The following is a 22,290-nucleotide window of genomic DNA, read 5'->3' as shown; positions in this document are numbered from 1 at the left end:
AACAATAGAAGTAAGGACGCATGCGCATAAACTATTATGCGCGAGACTTCATATTAGCCACAAAGTCAGGAAAATCTGTTTGTAAAATTACATTATAATGACCAAATACAATGAAAAGTATTTTTCCAGTCTCACCTGTGAAAGGTAATCCCATGTGATCTCGTTTGGATGGCAAACCTGTTGGTACAGTTAAACGCAGCTAATCTTTATTCTCCGCTTTGACCTATCCAAAATGGCGGCGAGGATGACATGATTCTACGCGGAAGACGGCGTCTTTAATGGTCCGGAATAAATTGAATGATACACGTTGATGGATTAATTTGTTTCTCACCTGTGAAAGGTAATCCCATGTGATCTCGTTTGGACGGTAAACCTGTTGGTACAGTTAAACGTAGCACATGAATCTTTATTCTCCGCTTTGACCCATCCAATATGGCGGCGAGGATGACGTATGATTCTACGCGGAAGGCGGCGTCTTTAATGGTCCGGAATAAATTGAATGATACACGTTGATGGATTAATTTGCTCTTCTACGCCCTTTTTGAGGAATGTATTGTAGGACTTAAACCCACATCTGAAGAGGTGAGATCGCTCCTTTTTTTTTTTTTTCCCTATTTTTGCTGGCGGGATTGACTCTGCCCTAAGGGCTATTCTCTCTCTCTCTCTCTCTCTCTCTCTCTCTCTCTCACTTTGCACCATTACACAATAAATATTCACAGTGAAAATATTTTGTAAGCGCGTTTCATGAACCAAGTTATAGGATTTGTTGACAACTCGCATCGAGTTCGTTACACTTCTACCCGGCGTGAAGCACTCACAGTCATGTGGTTGTGACGTCATCGTAAACAAATCCGTTCTACTCATCCAGACGACTTCACAACGGCAACGTTGCCAGATCTTTCCACTCTGGAACCCGTTCTCAAAAAGATTGCGTTTTGGGCACCCAAAACGCCGGTGCCGTGTGGACGCCAGGCCTAAACGATAAGCAATTGTATCGGAGTCACCTGAATCCGTTGCCGTGTGGACAGGGCCTAATTTGGGCCTTTCCTACCTCCCACCACTTCAAGAGTGAAGGAAAAGTTTCCTTCCGGGATCTCCAATAGATCCAAAATAATTTAAAATTTTTACAAAACTTAAGGTCATGCAATAACTTAACATTAAAATGCCAAAAGGACTTTGGTTTTTCCGTGGGAGATAAAAAAAAAAAGCTCCATTAAAACTAAGTGATGGTCTGTAAAAACAACAGGGGAGATGTGGCAGTCAATAACTCGTGAAGTAAAAGGTGCAGAAATATAAAATCTGTCCAACCTTGCTGCACAGACTCTACCGTCAGATATTTTCACCCATGCGTATTATCGGACTGAAGAGTGCTTCATCCTCCACACATCGACCAGATCAGTTTTCTTTAAAAAGTGAGATAAAATGGACGAGGAGTGATGTGTGGTTCCTCTCCAGTCCTGTCTAATGTAAAGTCTGTGCAGCAGTTCCAGTCTCCCCTCATTAAAACACACTCCCCTGATCATTACAACTTAACTTCTCTTTTAATAAATGAAACAACTCTTTACGTTCAGAGCCTTGGTTTGGTGCATAAACATTTAATACAACCCCGATTCCAAAAAAGTTGGGACAAAGTACAAACTGTAAATAAAAATGGAATGCAATGATGTGGAAGTTTCAAAATTCCATATTTTATTCAGAATAGAACATAGATGACATCAAATGTTTAAACTGAGAAAATGTATCATTTAAAGAGAAAAATTAGGTGATTTTAAATTTCATGACAACAACACATCTCAAAAAAGTTGGGACAAGGCCATGTTTACCACTGTGAGACATCCCCTTTTCTCTTTACAACAGTCTGTAAACGTCTGGGGACTGAGGAGACAAGTTGCTCAAGTTTAGGGATAGGAATGTTAACCCATTCTTGTCTAATGTAGGATTCTAGTTGCTCAACTGTCTTAGGTCTTTTTTGTCGTATCTTCCGTTTTATGATGCGCCAAATGTTTTCTATGGGTGAAAGATCTGGACTGCAGGCTGGCCAGTTCAGTACCCGGACCCTTCTTCTACGCAGCCATGATGCTGTAATTGATGCAGTATGTGGTTTGGCATTGTCATGTTGGAAAATGCAAGGTTTTCCCTGAAAGAGACGTCGTCTGGATGGGAGCATATGTTGCTCTAGAACCTGGATATACCTTTCAGCATTGATGGTGTCTTTCCAGATGTGTAAGCTGCCCATGCCACACACACTAATGCAACCCCATACCATCAGAGATGCAGGCTTCTGAACTGAGCGCCGATAACAACTCGGGTCGTCCTTCTCCTCTTTAGTCCGAATGACACAGCGTCCCTGATTTCCATAAAGAACTTCAAATTTTGATTCGTCTGACCACAGAACAGTTTTCCACTTTGCCACAGTCCATTTTAAATGAGCCTTGGCCCAGAGAAGACGTCTGCGCTTCTGGATCATGTTTAGATACGGCTTCTTCTTTGAACTATAGAGTTTTAGCTGGCAACGGCGGATGGCACGGTGAATTGTGTTCACAGATAATGTTCTCTGGAAATATTCCTGAGCCCATTTTGTGATTTCCAATACAGAAGCATGCCTGTATGTGATGCAGTGCCGTCTAAGGGCCCGAAGATCACGGGCACCCAGTATGGTTCTCCAGCCTTGACCCTTACGCACAGAGATTCTTCCAGATTCTCTGAATCTTTTGATGATATTATGCACTGTAGATGATGATATGTTCAAACTCTTTGCAATTTTACACTGTCGAACTCCTTTCTGATATTGCTCCACTATTTGTCGGCGCAGAATTAGGGGGATTGGTGATCCTCTCCCCATCTTTACTTCTGAGAGCCGCTGCCACTCCAAGATGCTCTTTTTATACCCAGTCATGTTAATGACCTATTGCCAATTGACCTAATGAGTTGCAATTTGGTCCTCCAGCTGTTCCTTTTTTGTACCTTTAACTTTTCCAGCCTCTTATTGCCCCTGTCCCAACTTTTTTGAGATGTGTTGCTGTCATGAAATTTCAAATGAGCCAATATTTGGCATGAAATTTCAAAATGTCTCACTTTCGACATTTGATATGTTGTCTATGTTCTATTGTGAATACAATATCAGTTTTTGAGATTTTGTAAATTATTGCATTCCGTTTTTATTTACAATTTGTACTTTGTCCCAACTTTTTTGGCATCGGGGTTGTAAAACTAAGAGTAAAATCCTGTATTTTAACTTTTTCCATAAGAACTCCACCCTTCACCAATTCTGTACTGGACTAGATGTTTATCTAAACCAGGAGAGAATAAAATCACAACTCCTGCATTAAAATTTGTCCCATGACTAAGAACGTATTGTCCCTTCCACCATAAATCCCAGGCTATTTTATTCAACTTGTCACTGTGTGTTTCCTGTAATAAAATAATATCCAGTTTTTTCTGTCTAATTACTTCAGATAATAAAACTCTTTTCTGTTCATCTCTTCCCCCATTGATGTTTAAAGATGCGACTCTTAACCCCTGCATATTGAAAGATAAAAGACAGAAAGATAAAAGGACAGATAAAAAGAACCAGTAGAGATAAAACACCCAGTGCTGCACGGTCATTAAAAACTCTTTTCTCGTTTTCATTTTCTTAATCATTCTACTTTTGGACTCCTTTAAGCCTTTCCTCAAGCCAGTAACGTGCTTTTTTTTTTTTTAACCGATAATGTTTTTTTCCATCTAGTAAATCCATTCCGACAACTCTTTGAAGTGTGATAACTGGTCTGATAAACTTTTCAATATTGGGAAAACAATCTTTAAGACTTGCTTTTTTTCCAAAGGTTTCGTCCAAAAAACTATTGATTTCCTCGAGTGAATAGAGGTCCTCGCTTTGGGAAATACTGTCTGTTACAGAAAACGAGTCAGAGTCACAGTCCATGTCAGTCACATTGTCACCATAACAGCGGTCCGGCTTCGCCATGTCTTCTGTCTCACTGTCGGGTCTGACAGCCTCCTGTTAGACCGGAGACTCCGCGTTCTGCTTGGACCCCCCTACACTGACCTCTCCTGGCTCCACCCTGCTCTGTTCAGCCTCCATCAACTCTGCCGAAACACTGCTTCCAGTCTCCGTAGGTCCAGGTGCGGAGCTGCCGGACTCAACCTGAGTGGGTGGAGCAGATTCTGATGGTGTTGGCCGACCACTGTTCACCTCCCCGCTGTCAGTCACATTAGTTGTTCTACTGCCCCCCTCCCCACCGTCAGTCACAACAGCTTCACTGCTGTCCACCTCCACACTGTCAGTCACTTTGCTACTGTCCTCCACATGGTCAGTCACAACAGCTTCACCACTGTCCACTTCACTACCACCAACCACCCCGCTGACCCCCTCCCCACGGTCAGTCACACCAACCACCCCGCTGACCCCCTCCCCACGGTCAGTCACACCAACCACCCCGCTGTCCCCTTCCCCACGGTCAGTCTCCGCAGTCACCTCGCTCCCAGTCGCGTTCCTTCCTCTGTCCTCGCTGACAGTCCCAGTGGCAGCAGGCGGCTCTGCTCCCTGCTGTCTGTGAGGACAGGCGACCCGCTTGTGTCCCACATCCCCACACTCAAAACATTTCATGCTCCCCGAACTCGCATAAACCATGTAAAAGCCTTCCTTGTGTTTCACACGGAAGGAAACTTCCAGTGTTTGAGTCGGGGAGTCCAGAAACATGAACACTTGTCTCCGGAGAGACTGAACGTGTTTGAGTTTATCACTCTTACAGCCCAAATTTACTGTCCAGAATCCGCTCGCGAATTTCCCGAAGCGCTTCAGTTCTCGCTCCAGCGCTTCATTGGGAATAAACGGAGGGACTCCAGACACGGTGACCCGGACAGAGGGCAGCGCCAGCGGGGAAACTTGCACAAACTCATCATTAATGTAAATATTGCTCTCTATGAGCTGATCAACAAGTTCCTGGTGCTTCAAGAACACCACCACTGCTTTATTCATGCGGGAGGCACACAGGGTGCTACCATAACCCACCTGCGTTCTGACCGCAAGCAGCACCTGCTTGACCGGAACCGTGGGCTGTGGTACCACCCTGACTCCATGCTTTAAGGACGGGGCGGCGACCTGGAGGATGCCATCCCCGCCAAACAGCCAACAAACAAACAAAAACACACACACACACACACACACACACACACAAAACACTCAAACACCACTACTGACAACTACAAATTACTCAAATTAATAACCACAAGAAAAAAAACAAGAGAAAAGTTTAGTTAGGAAAAATCGCAAGCTCTCAGCTAACGTTCACCACACCCTCCACCAGCAAACTCCCAGCATGCAGTGCAGAGAGAGAGAGAGAGAGTGTGTGTGTGAGCGCGCGTGTGTGTGGGTGAGCGCGCGTGTGTGTGGGTGAGCGCGCGTGTGTGTGAGTGAGCGCGCGTGTGTGTGAGTGAGCGCGCGTGTGTGTGAGTGAGCGCGCGCGTGTGAGTGAGCGCGCGTGTGTGTGAGTGAGCGTGTGTGAGAGCGTGTGTGAGAGCGTGTGTGAAGGTGTGTGAGAGAGAGCGAGCGAGCGTGCGTGAGAGAGCGAGCGAGCGTGCGTGAGAGAGCGAGCGAGCGTGCGTGAGAGAGCGAGCGAGCGTGTGTGAGAGAGAGCGAGCGTGCGTGAGAGAGAGCGAGCGTGCGTGAGAGAGAGCGAGAGAGAGCGAGCGAGCGAGAGAGAGCGAGCGAGAGAGAGAGAGCGAGCGTGCGTGAGAGAGAGCGAGCGAGCGTGCGTGAGAGCGAGCGAGCGTGCGTGAGAGCGAGCGAGCGTGCGTGAGAGCGAGCGAGCGTGAGAGAGAGCGAGCGAGCGTGCGTGAGAGCGAGCGAGCGTGCGTGAGAGCGAGCGAGCGTGCGTGAGAGCGAGCGAGCGTGCGTGAGAGAGAGCGAGCGTGCGTGAGAGCGAGCGAGCGAGCGAGAGCGAGCGAGCGAGCGAGAGCGAGCGAGCGTGCGTGAGAGAGAGAGAGCGAGCGAGCGTGCGTGAGAGAGAGCGAGCGTGCGTGAGAGAGAGCGAGCGAGCGTGCGTGAGAGAGAGCGAGCGAGCGTGCGTGAGAGAGAGCGAGCGAGCGTGCGTGAGAGAGAGCGAGCGAGCGTGCGTGAGAGAGATTGAGCGAGCGAGCGTGAGTGCGCGAGCGAGCGTGAGAGAGCGAGCGAGCGTGAGAGAGCGAGCGAGCGTGCGTGAGAGAGATTGAGCGAGCGAGCGTGAGAGAGCCAGCGAGCGTGCGTGAGAGAGATTGAGCGAGCGAGCGTGAGTGAGCGAGCGAGCGTGAGTGAGCGAGCGAGCGTGAGAGAGCGAGCGAGCGTGCGTGAGAGAGATTGAGCGAGCGAGCGTGAGTGAGCGAGCGAGCGTGAGTGAGCGAGCGAGCGTGAGAGAGCGAGCGAGCGTGAGTGAGCGAGCGAGCGTGAGAGAGCGAGCGAGCGTGCGTGAGAGAGATTGAGCGAGCGAGCGTGAGAGAGCGAGCGTGAGTGAGCGAGCGAGCGTGAGAGAGCGAGCGAGCGTGAGAGAGCGAGCGAGCGTGCGTGAGAGAGATTGAGCGAGCGAGCGTGAGAGAGCGAGCGAGCGTGAGAGAGCGAGCGAGCGTGAGAGAGCGAGCGTGCGTGAGCGAGCGAGCGTGCGTGAGCGAGCGAGCGTGCGTGAGAGAGCGAGCGTGCGTGAGCGAGCGAGCGTGCGTGAGCGAGCGAGCGTGCGTGAGAGAGAGCGAGCGTGAGAGAGAGAGCGAGCGTGAGAGAGCGAGCGTGCGTGAGAGAGCGAGCGTGCGTGAGCGAGCGAGCGTGCGTGAGCGAGCGAGCGTGCGTGAGAGAGAGAGCGTGCGTGAGAGAGAGAGCGTGCGTGAGAGAGCGAGCGAGCGTGCGTGAGAGAGAGCGAGCGAGCGTGCGTGAGAGAGATTGAGCGAGCGAGCGTGAGTGAGCGAGCGAGCGTGAGTGAGCGAGCGAGCGTGAGAGAGCGAGCGAGCGTGCGTGAGAGAGATTGAGCGAGCGAGCGTGAGAGAGCCAGCGAGCGTGCGTGAGAGAGATTGAGCGAGCGAGCGTGAGTGAGCGAGCGAGCGTGAGTGAGCGAGCGAGCGTGAGTGAGCGAGCGAGCGTGAGAGAGCGAGCGAGCGTGCGTGAGAGAGATTGAGCGAGCGAGCGTGAGAGAGCGAGCGAGCGTGAGTGAGCGAGCGAGCGTGAGTGAGCGAGCGAGCGTGAGAGAGCGAGCGAGCGTGAGAGAGCGAGCGAGCGTGAGAGAGCGAGCGAGCGTGAGTGAGCGAGCGAGCGTGAGTGAGCGAGCGAGCGTGAGAGAGCGAGCGAGCGTGCGTGAGAGAGATTGAGCGAGCGAGCGTGAGAGAGCGAGCGAGCGTGAGTGAGCGAGCGAGCGTGAGAGAGCGAGCGAGCGTGAGAGAGCGAGCGAGCGTGAGTGAGCGAGCGAGCGTGAGAGAGCGAGCGAGCGTGAGAGAGCGAGCGAGCGTGAGAGAGCGAGCGAGCGTGAGTGAGCGAGCGAGCGTGAGAGAGCGAGCGAGCGTGAGTGAGCGAGCGAGCGTGAGAGAGCGAGCGTGAGAGAGCGAGCGTGAGAGAGCGAGCGTGAGAGAGCGAGCGAGCGTGAGAGAGCGAGCGAGCGTGAGAGAGCGAGCGAGCGTGAGAGAGCGAGCGAGCGTGAGAGAGATTGAGCGAGCGAGCGTGAGAGAGCCAGCGAGCGTGCGTGAGAGAGATTGAGCGAGCGAGCGTGAGTGAGCGAGCGAGCGTGAGTGAGCGAGCGAGCGTGAGAGAGCGAGCGTGAGAGAGCGAGCGAGCGTGAGAGAGAGCGAGCGAGCGTGCGTGAGAGAGAGCGAGCGAGCGTGAGAGAGCGAGCGAGCGTGAGAGAGCGAGCGTGCGTGAGAGAGAGCGAGCGAGCGTGCGTGAGAGAGAGCGAGCGAGCGAGCGTGAGAGAGCGAGCGTGCGTGAGCGAGCGAGCGTGCGTGAGCGAGCGAGCGTGCGTGAGCGAGCGAGCGTGCGTGAGAGAGAGAGCGTGCGTGAGAGAGAGAGCGTGCGTGAGCGAGCGAGCGTGCGTGAGCGAGCGAGCGTGCGTGAGAGAGAGCGAGCGTGAGAGAGCGAGCGTGCGTGAGAGAGCGAGCGTGCGTGAGAGAGCGAGCGTGCGTGAGAGAGCGAGCGTGCGTGAGAGAGCGAGCGTGCGTGAGAGAGAGAGCGTGCGTGAGAGAGAGCGAGCGAGCGTGCGTGAGAGAGATTGAGTGAGCGAGCGAGCGTGAGTGAGCGAGCGAGCGTGAGTGAGCGAGCGAGCGTGAGTGAGCGAGCGAGCGTGAGAGAGCGAGCGAGCGTGAGAGAGCGAGCGTGCGTGAGAGAGCGAGCGTGCGTGAGAGAGCGAGCGTGCGTGAGCGAGCGAGCGTGCGTGAGAGAGAGCGAGCGAGCGTGCGTGAGAGAGAGAGCGTGCGTGAGAGAGAGCGAGCGAGCGTGCGTGAGAGAGAGCGAGCGAGCGTGCGTGAGTGAGCGAGCGAGCGTGAGAGAGCGAGCGAGCGTGAGTGAGCGAGCGAGCGTGAGAGAGCGAGCGAGCGTGAGAGAGCGAGCGAGCGTGCGTGAGAGAGATTGAGCGAGCGAGCGTGAGAGAGCCAGCGAGCGTGCGTGAGAGAGATTGAGCGAGCGAGCGTGAGTGAGCGAGCGAGCGTGAGAGAGCGAGCGAGCGTGAGTGAGCGAGCGAGCGTGAGAGAGCGAGCGAGCGTGCGTGAGAGAGATTGAGCGAGCGAGCGTGAGAGAGCGAGCGAGCGTGAGAGAGCGAGCGAGCGTGAGTGAGCGAGCGAGCGTGAGTGAGCGAGCGAGCGTGAGAGAGCGAGCGAGCGTGAGAGAGCGAGCGAGCGTGAGAGAGCCAGCGAGCGTGCGTGAGAGAGCGAGCGAGCGTGAGAGAGCGAGCGAGCGTGAGTGAGCGAGCGAGCGTGCGTGAGAGAGAGCGAGCGAGCGTGCGCGAGCGAGCGTGCGTGAGAGAGCGAGCGAGCGTGAGAGAGCGAGCGAGCGTGAGAGAGCGAGCGTGCGTGAGAGAGCGAGCGTGCGTGAGAGAGCGAGCGAGCGAGCGTGAGAGAGCGAGCGAGCGTGCGTGAGAGAGCGAGCGTGCGTGAGCGAGCGAGCGTGCGTGAGAGAGAGAGCGTGCCTGAGAGAGCGAGCGTGCGTGAGAGAGAGCGAGCGTGAGAGAGCGAGCGTGCGTGAGAGAGCGAGCGTGCGTGAGAGAGCGAGCGTGCGTGAGAGAGCGAGCGTGCGTGAGAGAGCGAGCGTGCGTGAGAGAGCGAGCGTGCGTGAGAGAGCGAGCGTGCGTGAGAGAGCGAGCGTGCGTGAGAGAGCGAGCGTGCGTGAGAGAGCGAGCGAGCGTGAGTGAGCGAGCGAGCGTGAGTGAGCGAGCGAGCGTGAGAGAGCGAGCGAGCGTGCGTGAGAGAGATTGAGCGAGCGAGCGTGAGAGAGCGAGCGAGCGTGAGTGAGCGAGCGAGCGTGAGTGAGCGAGCGAGCGTGAGAGAGCGAGCGAGCGTGAGAGAGCGAGCGAGCGTGAGAGAGCGAGCGAGCGTGAGTGAGCGAGCGAGCGTGAGTGAGCGAGCGAGCGTGAGAGAGCGAGCGAGCGTGCGTGAGAGAGATTGAGCGAGCGAGCGTGAGAGAGCGAGCGAGCGTGAGTGAGCGAGCGAGCGTGAGAGAGCGAGCGAGCGTGAGAGAGCGAGCGAGCGTGAGTGAGCGAGCGAGCGTGAGAGAGCGAGCGAGCGTGAGAGAGCGAGCGAGCGTGAGAGAGCGAGCGAGCGTGAGTGAGCGAGCGAGCGTGAGAGAGCGAGCGAGCGTGAGTGAGCGAGCGAGCGTGAGAGAGCGAGCGTGAGAGAGCGAGCGTGAGAGAGCGAGCGTGAGAGAGCGAGCGAGCGTGAGAGAGCGAGCGAGCGTGAGAGAGCGAGCGAGCGTGAGAGAGATTGAGCGAGCGAGCGTGAGAGAGCCAGCGAGCGTGCGTGAGAGAGATTGAGCGAGCGAGCGTGAGTGAGCGAGCGAGCGTGAGAGAGCGAGCGTGAGAGAGCGAGCGAGCGTGAGAGAGAGCGAGCGAGCGTGCGTGAGAGAGAGCGAGCGAGCGTGAGAGAGCGAGCGAGCGTGAGAGAGCGAGCGTGCGTGAGAGAGAGCGAGCGAGCGTGCGTGAGAGAGAGCGAGCGAGCGAGCGTGAGAGAGCGAGCGTGCGTGAGCGAGCGAGCGTGCGTGAGCGAGCGAGCGTGCGTGAGCGAGCGAGCGTGCGTGAGAGAGAGAGCGTGCGTGAGAGAGAGAGCGTGCGTGAGCGAGCGAGCGTGCGTGAGCGAGCGAGCGTGCGTGAGAGAGAGCGAGCGTGAGAGAGCGAGCGTGCGTGAGAGAGCGAGCGTGCGTGAGAGAGCGAGCGTGCGTGAGAGAGCGAGCGTGCGTGAGAGAGAGAGCGTGCGTGAGAGAGAGCGAGCGAGCGTGCGTGAGAGAGATTGAGTGAGCGAGCGAGCGTGAGTGAGCGAGCGAGCGTGAGTGAGCGAGCGAGCGTGAGTGAGCGAGCGAGCGTGAGAGAGCGAGCGAGCGTGAGAGAGCGAGCGTGCGTGAGAGAGCGAGCGTGCGTGAGAGAGCGAGCGTGCGTGAGCGAGCGAGCGTGCGTGAGAGAGAGCGAGCGAGCGTGCGTGAGAGAGAGAGCGTGCGTGAGAGAGAGCGAGCGAGCGTGCGTGAGAGAGAGCGAGCGAGCGTGCGTGAGTGAGCGAGCGAGCGTGAGAGAGCGAGCGAGCGTGAGTGAGCGAGCGAGCGTGAGAGAGCGAGCGAGCGTGAGAGAGCGAGCGAGCGTGCGTGAGAGAGATTGAGCGAGCGAGCGTGAGAGAGCCAGCGAGCGTGCGTGAGAGAGATTGAGCGAGCGAGCGTGAGTGAGCGAGCGAGCGTGAGAGAGCGAGCGAGCGTGAGTGAGCGAGCGAGCGTGAGAGAGCGAGCGAGCGTGCGTGAGAGAGATTGAGCGAGCGAGCGTGAGAGAGCGAGCGAGCGTGAGAGAGCGAGCGAGCGTGAGTGAGCGAGCGAGCGTGAGTGAGCGAGCGAGCGTGAGAGAGCGAGCGAGCGTGAGAGAGCGAGCGAGCGTGAGAGAGCCAGCGAGCGTGCGTGAGAGAGCGAGCGAGCGTGAGAGAGCGAGCGAGCGTGAGTGAGCGAGCGAGCGTGCGTGAGAGAGAGCGAGCGAGCGTGCGCGAGCGAGCGTGCGTGAGAGAGCGAGCGAGCGTGAGAGAGCGAGCGAGCGTGAGAGAGCGAGCGTGCGTGAGAGAGCGAGCGTGCGTGAGAGAGCGAGCGAGCGAGCGTGAGAGAGCGAGCGAGCGTGCGTGAGAGAGCGAGCGTGCGTGAGCGAGCGAGCGTGCGTGAGAGAGAGAGCGTGCCTGAGAGAGCGAGCGTGCGTGAGAGAGAGCGAGCGTGAGAGAGCGAGCGTGCGTGAGAGAGCGAGCGTGCGTGAGAGAGCGAGCGTGCGTGAGAGAGCGAGCGTGCGTGAGAGAGCGAGCGTGCGTGAGAGAGCGAGCGTGCGTGAGAGAGCGAGCGTGCGTGAGAGAGCGAGCGTGCGTGAGAGAGCGAGCGTGCGTGAGAGAGAGCGAGCGAGCGTGCGTGAGAGAGAGAGCGTGCGTGAGAGAGCGAGCGTGCGTGAGAGAGCGAGCGTGCGTGAGAGAGCGAGCGTGCGTGAGAGAGAGAGAGCGAGCGTGCGTGAGAGAGAGAGAGAGCGAGCGTGCGTGAGAGAGAGAGCGAGCGTGCGTGAGAGAGAGAGAGCGAGCGTGCGTGAGAGAGAGAGAGCGAGCGTGCGAGAGAGAGAGAGAGAGCGAGCGTGCGAGAGAGAGAGAGAGAGCGAGCGTGCGAGAGAGAGAGAGAGCGAGCGTGCGAGAGAGAGAGAGAGCGAGCGTGCGTGAGAGAGAGCGAGCGTGCGTGCGTGAGAGAGAGAGAGCGAGCGTGAGAGAGAGAGAGAGAGAGAGCGTGCGTGAGAGAGAGAGAGAGAGCGAGCGTGCGTGAGAGAGAGAGAGCGAGCGTGCGTGAGAGAGAGAGAGCGAGCGTGCGTGAGAGAGAGAGAGCGAGCGTGCGTGAGAGAGAGAGAGCGAGCGTGCGTGAGAGAGAGAGAGCGAGCGTGCGTGAGAGAGAGAGAGCGTGCGTGAGAGAGAGCGAGCGAGCGTGCGTGCGTGAGAGAGTGTGCGTGAGAGAGCGAGCGAGCGTGCGAGAGAGCAAGCGAGCGTGCGTGAGAGCGCGAGCGTGCGTGAGAGCGCGAGCGTGCGTGTGAGAGCGCGAGCGTGCGTGTGAGAGCGAGCGAGCGTGCGTGTGAGAGAGAGCGTGCGTGTGAGAGAGAGCGTGCGTGAGAGAGAGCGCGAGCGTGCGTGAGAGAGAGCGCGAGCGTGCGTGAGAGAGAGCGCGAGCGTGCGTGAGAGAGCGCGAGCGTGCGTGTGAGAGCGAGCGAGCGTGCGTGTGAGAGAGAGCGTGCGTGTGAGAGAGAGCGTGCGTGAGAGAGAGCGTGCGTGAGAGAGAGCGCGAGCGTGCGTGAGAGAGAGAGCGAGCGTGCGTGCGTGCGTGTGAGAGCGAGCGAGCGTGCGTGCGTGTGAGAGAGAGCGAGCGAGCGTGCGTGTGAGAGAGAGAGAGCGAGCGTGCGTGTGAGTGTATGTTTTATGGAGGACCTTGTTGAACTGTCTCGCGTTCTCACACACAGAATAAAACACAACACCTAATTTATATCTAATGCATGTTTTGTGACTCATCCTGCACTGGCATTCTGTTCGTCCAATGAAATGCTCGCTACACTGTTTATGCTCCGGTCCAGGGGTGTGTCTTGCTCCACAGCAGCAGCTTCTTGACGGTAAATATGGTCAAGTTTTTCTTTCTACTTGTCGTTAACGCCTGTGAACCAGAGTTCCTCTGAATGGTGCTCTTCACAGGGTTGGTCCTCGGGTTTGGAATTGGGCAGTCGACCTCAGGGGTCAGGGGTCAGACATGATGTTAGCCGTTACTGTTCCGTCTGCACATCGGAGTATAAACCATAGGTTCACAGAGACAGTTCACCTGATAGTAACTGAAGCTTTATGTGCAGGGAGGTGAGTTTATATCGTGGCTCTCTCACCAACTTTCTGCCGCCATATTCATACTGTACTCTCATAACCAGTGAAGGAGGTAAAATAATCGACTGCTTTCAGCTGGATGACGGATCTTAATACCATGTAGCAATTTACATGTAGCACCCTGTAAGCCCAGATGTTTTCACTGTGTTGTGTCAAAATGACACAAATCGCTCACTGCGTCTCCTCAGTGACGGAGACTCGACCCTAGCAGAAGTCTCAGGTGAGTGGGGGAGGGGATTCCCCGCTGAGGCTGCGCGCAGTGTGTTAGCGTGAGCATGTAGCCTATGGGAAACGAATAGTGTGTTGGATTAGCACTAATCCCATGTTTTGGAAAATTGAAAGTGTTGTCTTGGGCCCCTCTGTGGTGTCACCAATCCGTGTGCAAAGTCTGGAGTCGTGTGCGTCCAGCCGTGTTGATTTGCACAGGTGGACAGACAGACAGACAGACAGACAGACTATAGATTTATTTAACTTCTTTTAACTTCCTGATCTCTGTGGGATCAAACACACCATAAAAAAACATCATTCAGGAAATTAACGCTGTGCGGTTACTATCAGAGGAAAAAAATCAAGTCAGTTTATTTCTATTGTTTCTAACAGCAGACGTTTTCCCAAATCAGCTTTACAGGAAATGAGACTTTAAATATATGAACAAATGAGTTTTATCCCTGATGATCAAAGCCGAGGTGAAGGTCAGAAAATCTCTGAGTTCTAAAGGGTGAGGTATTCTACTGTGCAGGATAACGCTGTTTCTTTCTCATGAACAGCACATCAGTGTTTAGCGGAACGGTGCGTTTACATCATCGTGAACAGCGTGTTCCTGTCCGGGATGAACATCTCATTTCTGTCCTGGAGAACGTCATGTTACTTTCCTGTTCAGGACGGTGTCGTTACCTTCCAGGAGAACTTGAGGATTCTGTCTGGGATAACATGAGGTTTTTATCCCAGAGAACGCCATGATGCTCCCTGAAGACTTTGCCTTACTGTCTGTGATGATGCCATGCTATTGTTTTGGAAACAGAAATGGATTAAATAACATCACATTGCTGTTCTGGATAACGTCACGTTACTCTCTGGGTTTTCCTCGTGTTGCTGTCTGGGATAACGGCACATTATAGTCTGAGAGAGTGAACCACGCCCTGCCCAGGTGTTTATTTGAGCAGCTTAGGAGATTAGAAATGAACAAAAGTGGCCACACCCCTTGAACGGCTCTTTTCTTCTTCTTTTTCTTCATCATCATCATCTTTATTTTTCATGTGCTCGTGTTGTGGTGTTCAGATGTTCATGCAGCACATAATCTCTTCTGTTTTCACTGTTCCACTGGATTTATGTTTTAACCAAACATTGTTTCACTTCTCTAAATTCCCTCAGTGTGTCGAGCACAAGGTCGTATTTGAGCCTATTTCCTGTTTACTTCACTCTTGTTTCTCCGTCCATCTCTTTATGTCTACTGTCTGCTATTTTACACCTGTGCTGGTTATTAACACAACACTGTGTGTGTGTGTGTGTGTGTGTGTGTGTGTGTGTGGGCCCTGCAGGTCAGCTGAAGGTGGTGATGGAGCGTGTGCTGGCGTTTGCTGTGTGTGAGCTCAGTAAGCTCGTAGAGGACAGCTTCGATGATGTTCTCTTGGAGCTCAGAAAGACCGAGCAGGAGAATGAGGAGCTGATGGAGAAGCTGCATGGTGTGGTGGAGGAGAACGGAGCGGGTGATATGGAGATAAATGAGTCTCAGGGGGACAGGGCAGGATCTCCAAACAGCACTGCTGTAGTGAAGGATGAGGAAGAGCGGGCCACGGAACAGACGCAGAACACTGAGGGTACCTGTTCCGCTCCCATTTCCTGTTTCTGTCTCTGTCCCACTCTCCATCTGCCTGATATTTATTTATTGTAAAGTCAAAAGTGTGTGTGTGTCCTGTGCCAGGATTTATATCAGCTGTTCACAGATCAGCAGCACAAACTAATCGTACGAGTTGCGTTCACTCACCACAGACACTAACAAGCTTAATGATGTTCTGGTCCATTACAACGGAACCACTGTAAAAATCAGAACGCATCGGTCGGAATAATTTAAAACTTAAAGGTGCCCTTCCACCAAAAACGTTTAATACTGGCTCTTTTTGAAATACCATAGTTCACTCCGAGTTGCATATGCATGCTGCATGTGAAAATGTAATTCTACTCCCATTCCCTGTATTAGCTTATGAAAGAAAATAGTCGGAAAAACAAGCAGATCAGAAAAAGCCATACGACCTTACGTCACTTCGAAAATTAGTATTCATGGCCTCGCCCACCTTGGCTTGCGACCGTCCACGGGAAGAAAGTTCGGATTTAAGCGTGAGGAGAGATAGCAGAGCCCATCTCGTCAGTAGCTCACGAAGAGGACCTAACAGCAAGTTGAAAACATGTCTGAACAAGTTCGTGCCTGTGTTATTTGTGGCAGTAACACATCAACGTTGCATATTTGGGGAGTCTGGGAGCTCCCCTGCGTGAGTTACGAGCGTTCAAAGTCGGGCTGGAGTCGCTGACAGAAATGAAACCTAAGCAGAGCGCCGCGGCTCGCCTCAAGGCGAATTACTTCCTGAGGTGCGGGGCTACCCTGCCCTGGCAGCGCTAGTTCATTGGGGAGAGGGCAGAGGTCGCTGGCTGCCAAGTTTGGGGAGGCTGGGACCTCTCCTGCCCGAGTTACGAGCCGCTGGAGCCGCCGACAGAAATGAAACCTAAGCGGAGCAACATTGTAAGATAGAAGAGGTGAAGAATAAATGGTTGGAGTTTATCTTTGGAACACCACCAGCGCAGTGTAATGCAGCGTTAGTGCTGTGTTCTGATCATTTCAACCACAGTGACTTTTCAAACTTCAGTGCCTTCAGTAGTGGTTTTGCTTCGAGGTTGTTTTTAATACTTGGATCTGTGCCGTCAAGCCGATCGACCACCAGCTCACAAGCTGTAAGTAAAACATGAACTTTTTGTTCGAAGGTTTTTGTTACAAAACAGCATGTTCATATTCTCCGCGTTAGCGTGCATGACATGGTCACGAGCTCGGCAGGGATGAGAGTTTTCCGCTTTCCGGTGGATTTCCGCTTTTTCTGAATAAAAAAAATGACCTTTTTATATTATGCCAAATCCGTTGAGAATTTTTTTAATTAATTTCAGGGGGTTGGGGTATGTTCCTTCATGCTGTTCAAACTTTATTAACTCCAACGATGTTTACACATTATTTGTAAGTCGCCATCTTTAGTCTCGTTTAAATCTCGTTGAATGTGATGTAAAATTCGTGTTATCTACATTGTTATTGGTCAAAACATCGATGTCGAGACCATAATAGCCAATCAAAACAGTTTTTACAAAGACACCCACATCCACTTGTTCTGACCCACTGGAGGGAGCGTCACAGTGCTGTTAGCCAATCATAACATGTTTACATGTCATGAATATTAATGAGTAAGAGCTGAAATCCTGTCGTTCTCTCCCCACCCACTCCTCCAGCAAACTAGAACAGCCTGAAACAGGAGAACCACAGCATTTTTTTCACCAAAACCGGCTCACAGGGCATTCATTCATACTAGAGACCACCGCAAAATTAATGAAAAAACGATGCAAGGAGACCTTTAACTACTCTGACAAAACATCTTTAATTTCACGTGATAGCGGAGCTCCTGCGAGCGGAGCACCATACCTAAGAAAAAATGGTAAACCCATCGAGTCGTTTTTTTTGTGGTGTGTACGTGTACCATCACTCATACACCGCCTAGTGGTCAGTGTTAGTAATTGCCAGTCATACACACCGCCTAGTGGCCAGTGTTAGTAATTACCACTCATACACACCGCCTAGTGGCCAGTGTTAGTAATTGCCAGTCATACACACCGCCTAGTGGCCAGTGTTAGTAATTACCACTCATACACACCGCCTAGTGGCCAGTGTTAGTAATTACCACTCATACACACCGCCTAGTGGCCAGTGTTAGTAATTACCAGTCATACACACCGCCTAGTGGCCAGTGTTAGTAATTACCACTCATACACACTGCCTAGTGGCCAGTGTTAGTAATTACCACTCATACACACCGCCTAGTGGCCAGTGTTAGTAATTGCCAGTCATACACACCGCCTAGTGGCCAGTGTTAGTAATTGCCAGTCATACACACCGCCTAATGGCCAGTGTTAGTAATTACCACTCATACACACCACCTAGTGGCCAGTGTTAGTAATTACCACTCATACACACCGCCTAGTGGCCAGTGTTAGTAATTACCACTCATACACACCGCCTAGTGGCCAGTGTTAGTAATTGCCAGTCATACACACCGCCTAGTGGCCAGTGTTAGTAATTGCCTAGTCATACACACTGCCTAGTGGCCAGTTAGTAATTACCACTCATAAACACTGCCTAGTGGCCAGTGTTAGTAATTGCCAGTCATACACACCGCCTAGTGGCCAGTGTTAGTAATTGCCTAGTCATACACACCGCCTAGTGGCCAGTGTTAGTAATTACCAGTCATACACACTGCCTAGTGGCCAGTTAGTAATTACCACTCATAAACACTGCCTAGTGGCCAGTGTTAGTAATTACCACTCATACACACCGCCTAGTGGCCAGTGTTAGTAATTGCCAGTCATACACACCGCCTAGTGGCCAGTGTTAGTAATTGCCAGTCATACACACCGCCTAGTGGCCAGTGTTAGTAATTGCCAGTCATACATGCCGCCAAGTGGCCAGTGTTAGTAATTGCCAGTCATACACACCGCCTAGTGGCCAGTGTTAGTAATTGCCAGTCATACACGCCGCCTAGTGGCCAGTGTTAGTAATTGCCAGTCATACACGCCGCCAAGTGGTCAGTGTTAGTAATTGCCAGTCATACACACCGCCAATTGGTCAGTTAGTAATTGCCAGTCATACACACCGCCTAGTGGCCAGTGTTAGTAATTACCACTCATACACACCGCCTAGTGGCCAGTGTTAGTAATTACCACTCATACACACCACCTCGTGGTCAGTGTTAGTAATTGCCAGTCATACACACCGCCTAGTGGCCAGTGTTAGTAATTACCACTCATACACACCGCCTAGTGGCCACTGTTAGTAATTACCACTCATACACACCGCCAAGTGGCCAGTGTTAGTAATTGCCAGTCATACACACCGACTAGTGGTCAGTGTTAGTAATTGCCAGTCATACACACCGCCTAGTGGCCAGTGTAAGTAATTGCCAGTCATACACACCGCCTAGTGGCCAGTGTTAGTAATTGCCACTCATACACACCGCCTAGTGGCCAGTGTTAGTAATTGCCAGTCATACACACCGCCTAGTGGCCAGTGTTAGTAATTGCCAGTCATACACACCACCTAGTGGCCAGTGTTAGTAATTACCAGTCATACACACCGCCTAGTGGCCAGTGTTAGTAATTGCCAGTCATACACACCACCTACTGGCCAGTGTTAGTAATTACCAGTCATACACACCACCTAGTGGCCAGTGTTAGTAATTGCCAGTCATACACACCGCCTAGTGGCCAGTGTTAGTAATTGCCAGTCATACACACCGCCTAGTGGCCAGTGTTAGTAATTGCCAGTCATACACACCGCCTAGTGGCCAGTGTTAGTAATTACTAGTCATACACACCACCTAGTAGCCAGTTAGTAATTGCCAGTGATACACACCGCCTAGTGGTCAGTGTTAGTAATTGCCACTCATACACACCGCCTAGTGGCCAGTGTTAGTAATTGCCAGTCATACACACCACCTAGTGGCCAGTGTTAGTAATTACCAGTCATACACACCACCTAGTGGCCAGTGTTAGTAATTACCACTCATACACACCGCCTAGTAGCCAGTTAGTAATTGCCAGTCATACACACCGCCTAGTGGCCAGTGTTAGTAATTACCACTCATACACACCACCTAGAAGCCAGTTAGTAATTGCCAGTCATACACACCGCCTAGTGGTCAGTGTTAGTAATTGCCACTCATACACACCGCCTAGTGGTCAGTGTTAGTAATTGCCAGTCATACACACCGCCTAGTGGCCAGTGTTAGTAATTGCCAGTCATACACACCGCCTAGTGGCCAGTGTTAGTAATTACCACTCATACACACCGCCTAGTGGCCAGTGTTAGTAATTACCACTCATACACCGCCTAGTGGCCAGTGTTAGTAATTACCACTCATACACACCGCCTAGTGGCCAGGGTTAGTAATTGCCAGTCATACCACCTAGTGGCTAGTGTTAGTAATTGCCAGTCATACACACTGCCAAGTGGTCAGTGTTAGTAATTACCAGTCATACACACCACCTACTGGCCAGTGTTAGTAATTGCCAGTCATACCACCTAGTGGCTAGTGTCAGTAATTGCTAGTCATACACACCGCCTAGTGGCCAGTGTTAGTAATTATCAGTCATACACTGCCAAGTGGTCAGTTAGTAATTACCAGTCATACACACCGCCTAGTGGCCAGGGTTAGTAATTGCCAGTCATACCACCTAGTGGCTAGTGTTAGTAATTGCCAGTCATACATGCTGCCAAGTGGTCAGTGTTAGTAATTACCAGTCATACACACCACCTAGTGGCCAGTGTTAGTAATTACCAGTCATACACACCACCTAGTGGCCAGTGTTAGTAATTGCCAGTCATACACACCACCTAGTAGCCAGTTAGTAATTGCCAGTCATACACACCGCCTAGTGGCCAGTGTTAGTAATTACCACTCATACACACCACCTAGAAGCCAGTTAGTAATTGCCAGTCATACACACCGCCTAGTGGTCAGTGTTAGTAATTGCCACTCATACACACCGCCTAGTGGCCAGTGTTAGTAATTGCCAGTCATACACACCGCCTAGTGGTCAGTGTTAGTAATTATCAGTCATACACACCGCCTAGTGGTCAGTGTTAGTAATTGCCAGTCATACACACCGCCTAGTGGCCAGTGTTAGTAATTGCCAGTCATACACACCGCCTAGTGGCCAGTGTTAGTAATTATCAGTCATACACACCGCCTAGTGGTCAGTGTTAGTAATTGCCAGTCATACACACCGCCTAGTGGTCAGTGTTAGTAATTGCCAGTCATACACACCGCCTAGTGGCCAGTGTTAGTAATTGCCAGTCATACACACCGCCTAGTGGCCAGTGTTAGTAATTATCAGTCATACACTGCCAAGTGGTCAGTTAGTAATTACCAGTCATACACACCGCCTAGTGGCCAGTGTTAGTAATTCCCAGTCATACACACCACCTAGTAGCCAGTGTAAGTAATTACCAGTCATACATGCCACCAAGTTTCAGTGTTAGTAATTGCCAGTCATACTCACTGCCAAGTGGTCAGTGTTAGTAATTACCATCATACACGCCACCAAGTGGTCAGTGTTAGTAATTACCAGTCATACACACCACCTAGTGGCCAGTGTTAGTAATTACCAGTTATACACGCCGCCTCGTGGCCAGTGTTAGTAATTGCCAGTTATACACACCGCCTAGTGGCCAGTGTTAGTAATTACCATCATACACGCCACCAAGTCGTCAGTGTTAGTAATTACCAGTCATACACACTACCTAGTGGCCAGTGGTAGTAATTGCCAGTTATACACACCGCCAAGTGGTCAGTGTTAGTAATTGGCAGTCATACACACCGCCTATTGGTCAGTGTTAGTAATTGCCAGTCATAGACTACGTTCAGACTGCACCCTGAAATGACCCATATCCGATTTTTTTGCCCATATGCGACCTGTATTCGATTTGTTATTGACAATCTGAATGAGACAGCTCCGATTTTTTCACAAGCGACCCAGACCGCTTGGATATGTGGTCCTAATTCCGATGCATATCCGATATTTTCACATGCGACTGCAGTCTGACTGGACAGGTCACATTCATGCGACCTACACGTCATCAACAAGAGACAAACGTCACTATTCTGCGTTGGCTAATCCCGCCTCTTTGGTGGAAAACAACATTTGTACAGTTTTCTGAATTTAAATAATAAATTAATAAACGCAATGAGTTTGCATCCTTTTTCAAAGGTAAAATTGATAAAATACGGCAGAATATTCCTCATAATTTATCTCAGTTGCAAAAAATTGAAAAAGTGCAATCACCAGTGACACAGATAACTTCAACACAATGTCAGAATTTTGTTTAATTGATTATGACACTCTTGAAAAAACTGAACAAAATCTCAGTTCCTCAACATCTTAATTGGACATTCTGCCCACCAACTTATTTAAGTCTGTTCTTCATCTTATAATTACAGATGTGCTTCAAATTATAAATACATTCCTAGAGACTGGCGTTGTTCCTGTGTCCCTAAAAAAAAGCCGTTGTAAAGCCCGTACTTAAAAAAAATAATCTGGATCCTTCAGTATTAAATAACTACAGGCCAATATCAAATTTACCATTCATCGGGAAAATCCTTGAAAAAATTGTCTTCAATCAATTAACTGCCTTCTTGATATCAAACAGCCGTTTTGATCATTTTCAGTCAGGATTTCGTGCCAATCATAACACTGAAACAGCGCTGATTAAAGTTATAAATGACATACAGTACGTCTTAATACTGATGCAGGCAAAACATCGGTCCTGGTATTACTGGACCTCAGTGCAGCTTTTGATACTGTTGATCACAACATACTGCTATATCGACTTGAACACTGGGTTGGGTTGACTGGTAAAGTTATCAATTGGTTAAAATCATACTTAAAAGATAGAAGCTTCTTTGTTACCCTGGGAAATTGTTCCTCAACGTCAATGTCCTTGACCTGTGGTGTCCCCCAGGGGTCGATTCTTGGACCATTACTTTTCAACCTTTATATGCTCCCACTTGGGCAAATTATCAATAAAAATTCAATTTTGTATCACTGCTATGTAGACGACACCCACATTTATTTTGCTCTATCACCTAATGATTATGCCCCCCTTGAATGTCTCTACCAGTGTATCGATCAAATCAACAGCTGGATGTCACAAAATTTTCTTCAGCTGAACACAGATAAAACAGAAGTAATTCTATTTGGAAAAAAAGATGAAAGACTCAGGATTACCACTATTCTTGATACACAAGGGATTAAAACTAAAGAAATGGTTAAAAATCTTGGTGTTTTCATTGACAGCGAGCTAAACTTTGACAGTCACATGAAAGCAATCACTAAAACGGCATTTTATCACCTAAAAAACATTTCCAAACTAAGAGGACTTATGTCAAAAAATGATCTGGAAAAACTAATACATGCCTTCATCTCTAGTAG

General features: G+C 51.3%; 1 protein-coding gene across 1 annotated transcript in view; it reads left to right on the top strand.

Annotated features, from left to right (window-relative positions):
- Positions 1–22,290, top strand: part of si:dkeyp-113d7.10 (uncharacterized) — a 41,186-nt gene that overhangs the window by 5,425 nt on the left and 13,471 nt on the right. The window contains exon 2 of the mRNA XM_060942298.1: positions 14,595–14,873. Within this exon, the coding sequence (XP_060798281.1) occupies positions 14,595–14,873 (279 nt within the window). The remainder of the gene's footprint in view (positions 1–14,594; positions 14,874–22,290) is intronic.

Source organism: Neoarius graeffei, chromosome 16 (genome assembly GCF_027579695.1).
Source record: "Neoarius graeffei isolate fNeoGra1 chromosome 16, fNeoGra1.pri, whole genome shotgun sequence".
Taxonomy (NCBI): Eukaryota; Metazoa; Chordata; class Actinopteri; order Siluriformes; family Ariidae; genus Neoarius; species Neoarius graeffei.
Note: the sequence above shows the minus strand (reverse complement) of the source record. Positions and strands in the feature narration are given on the sequence as shown.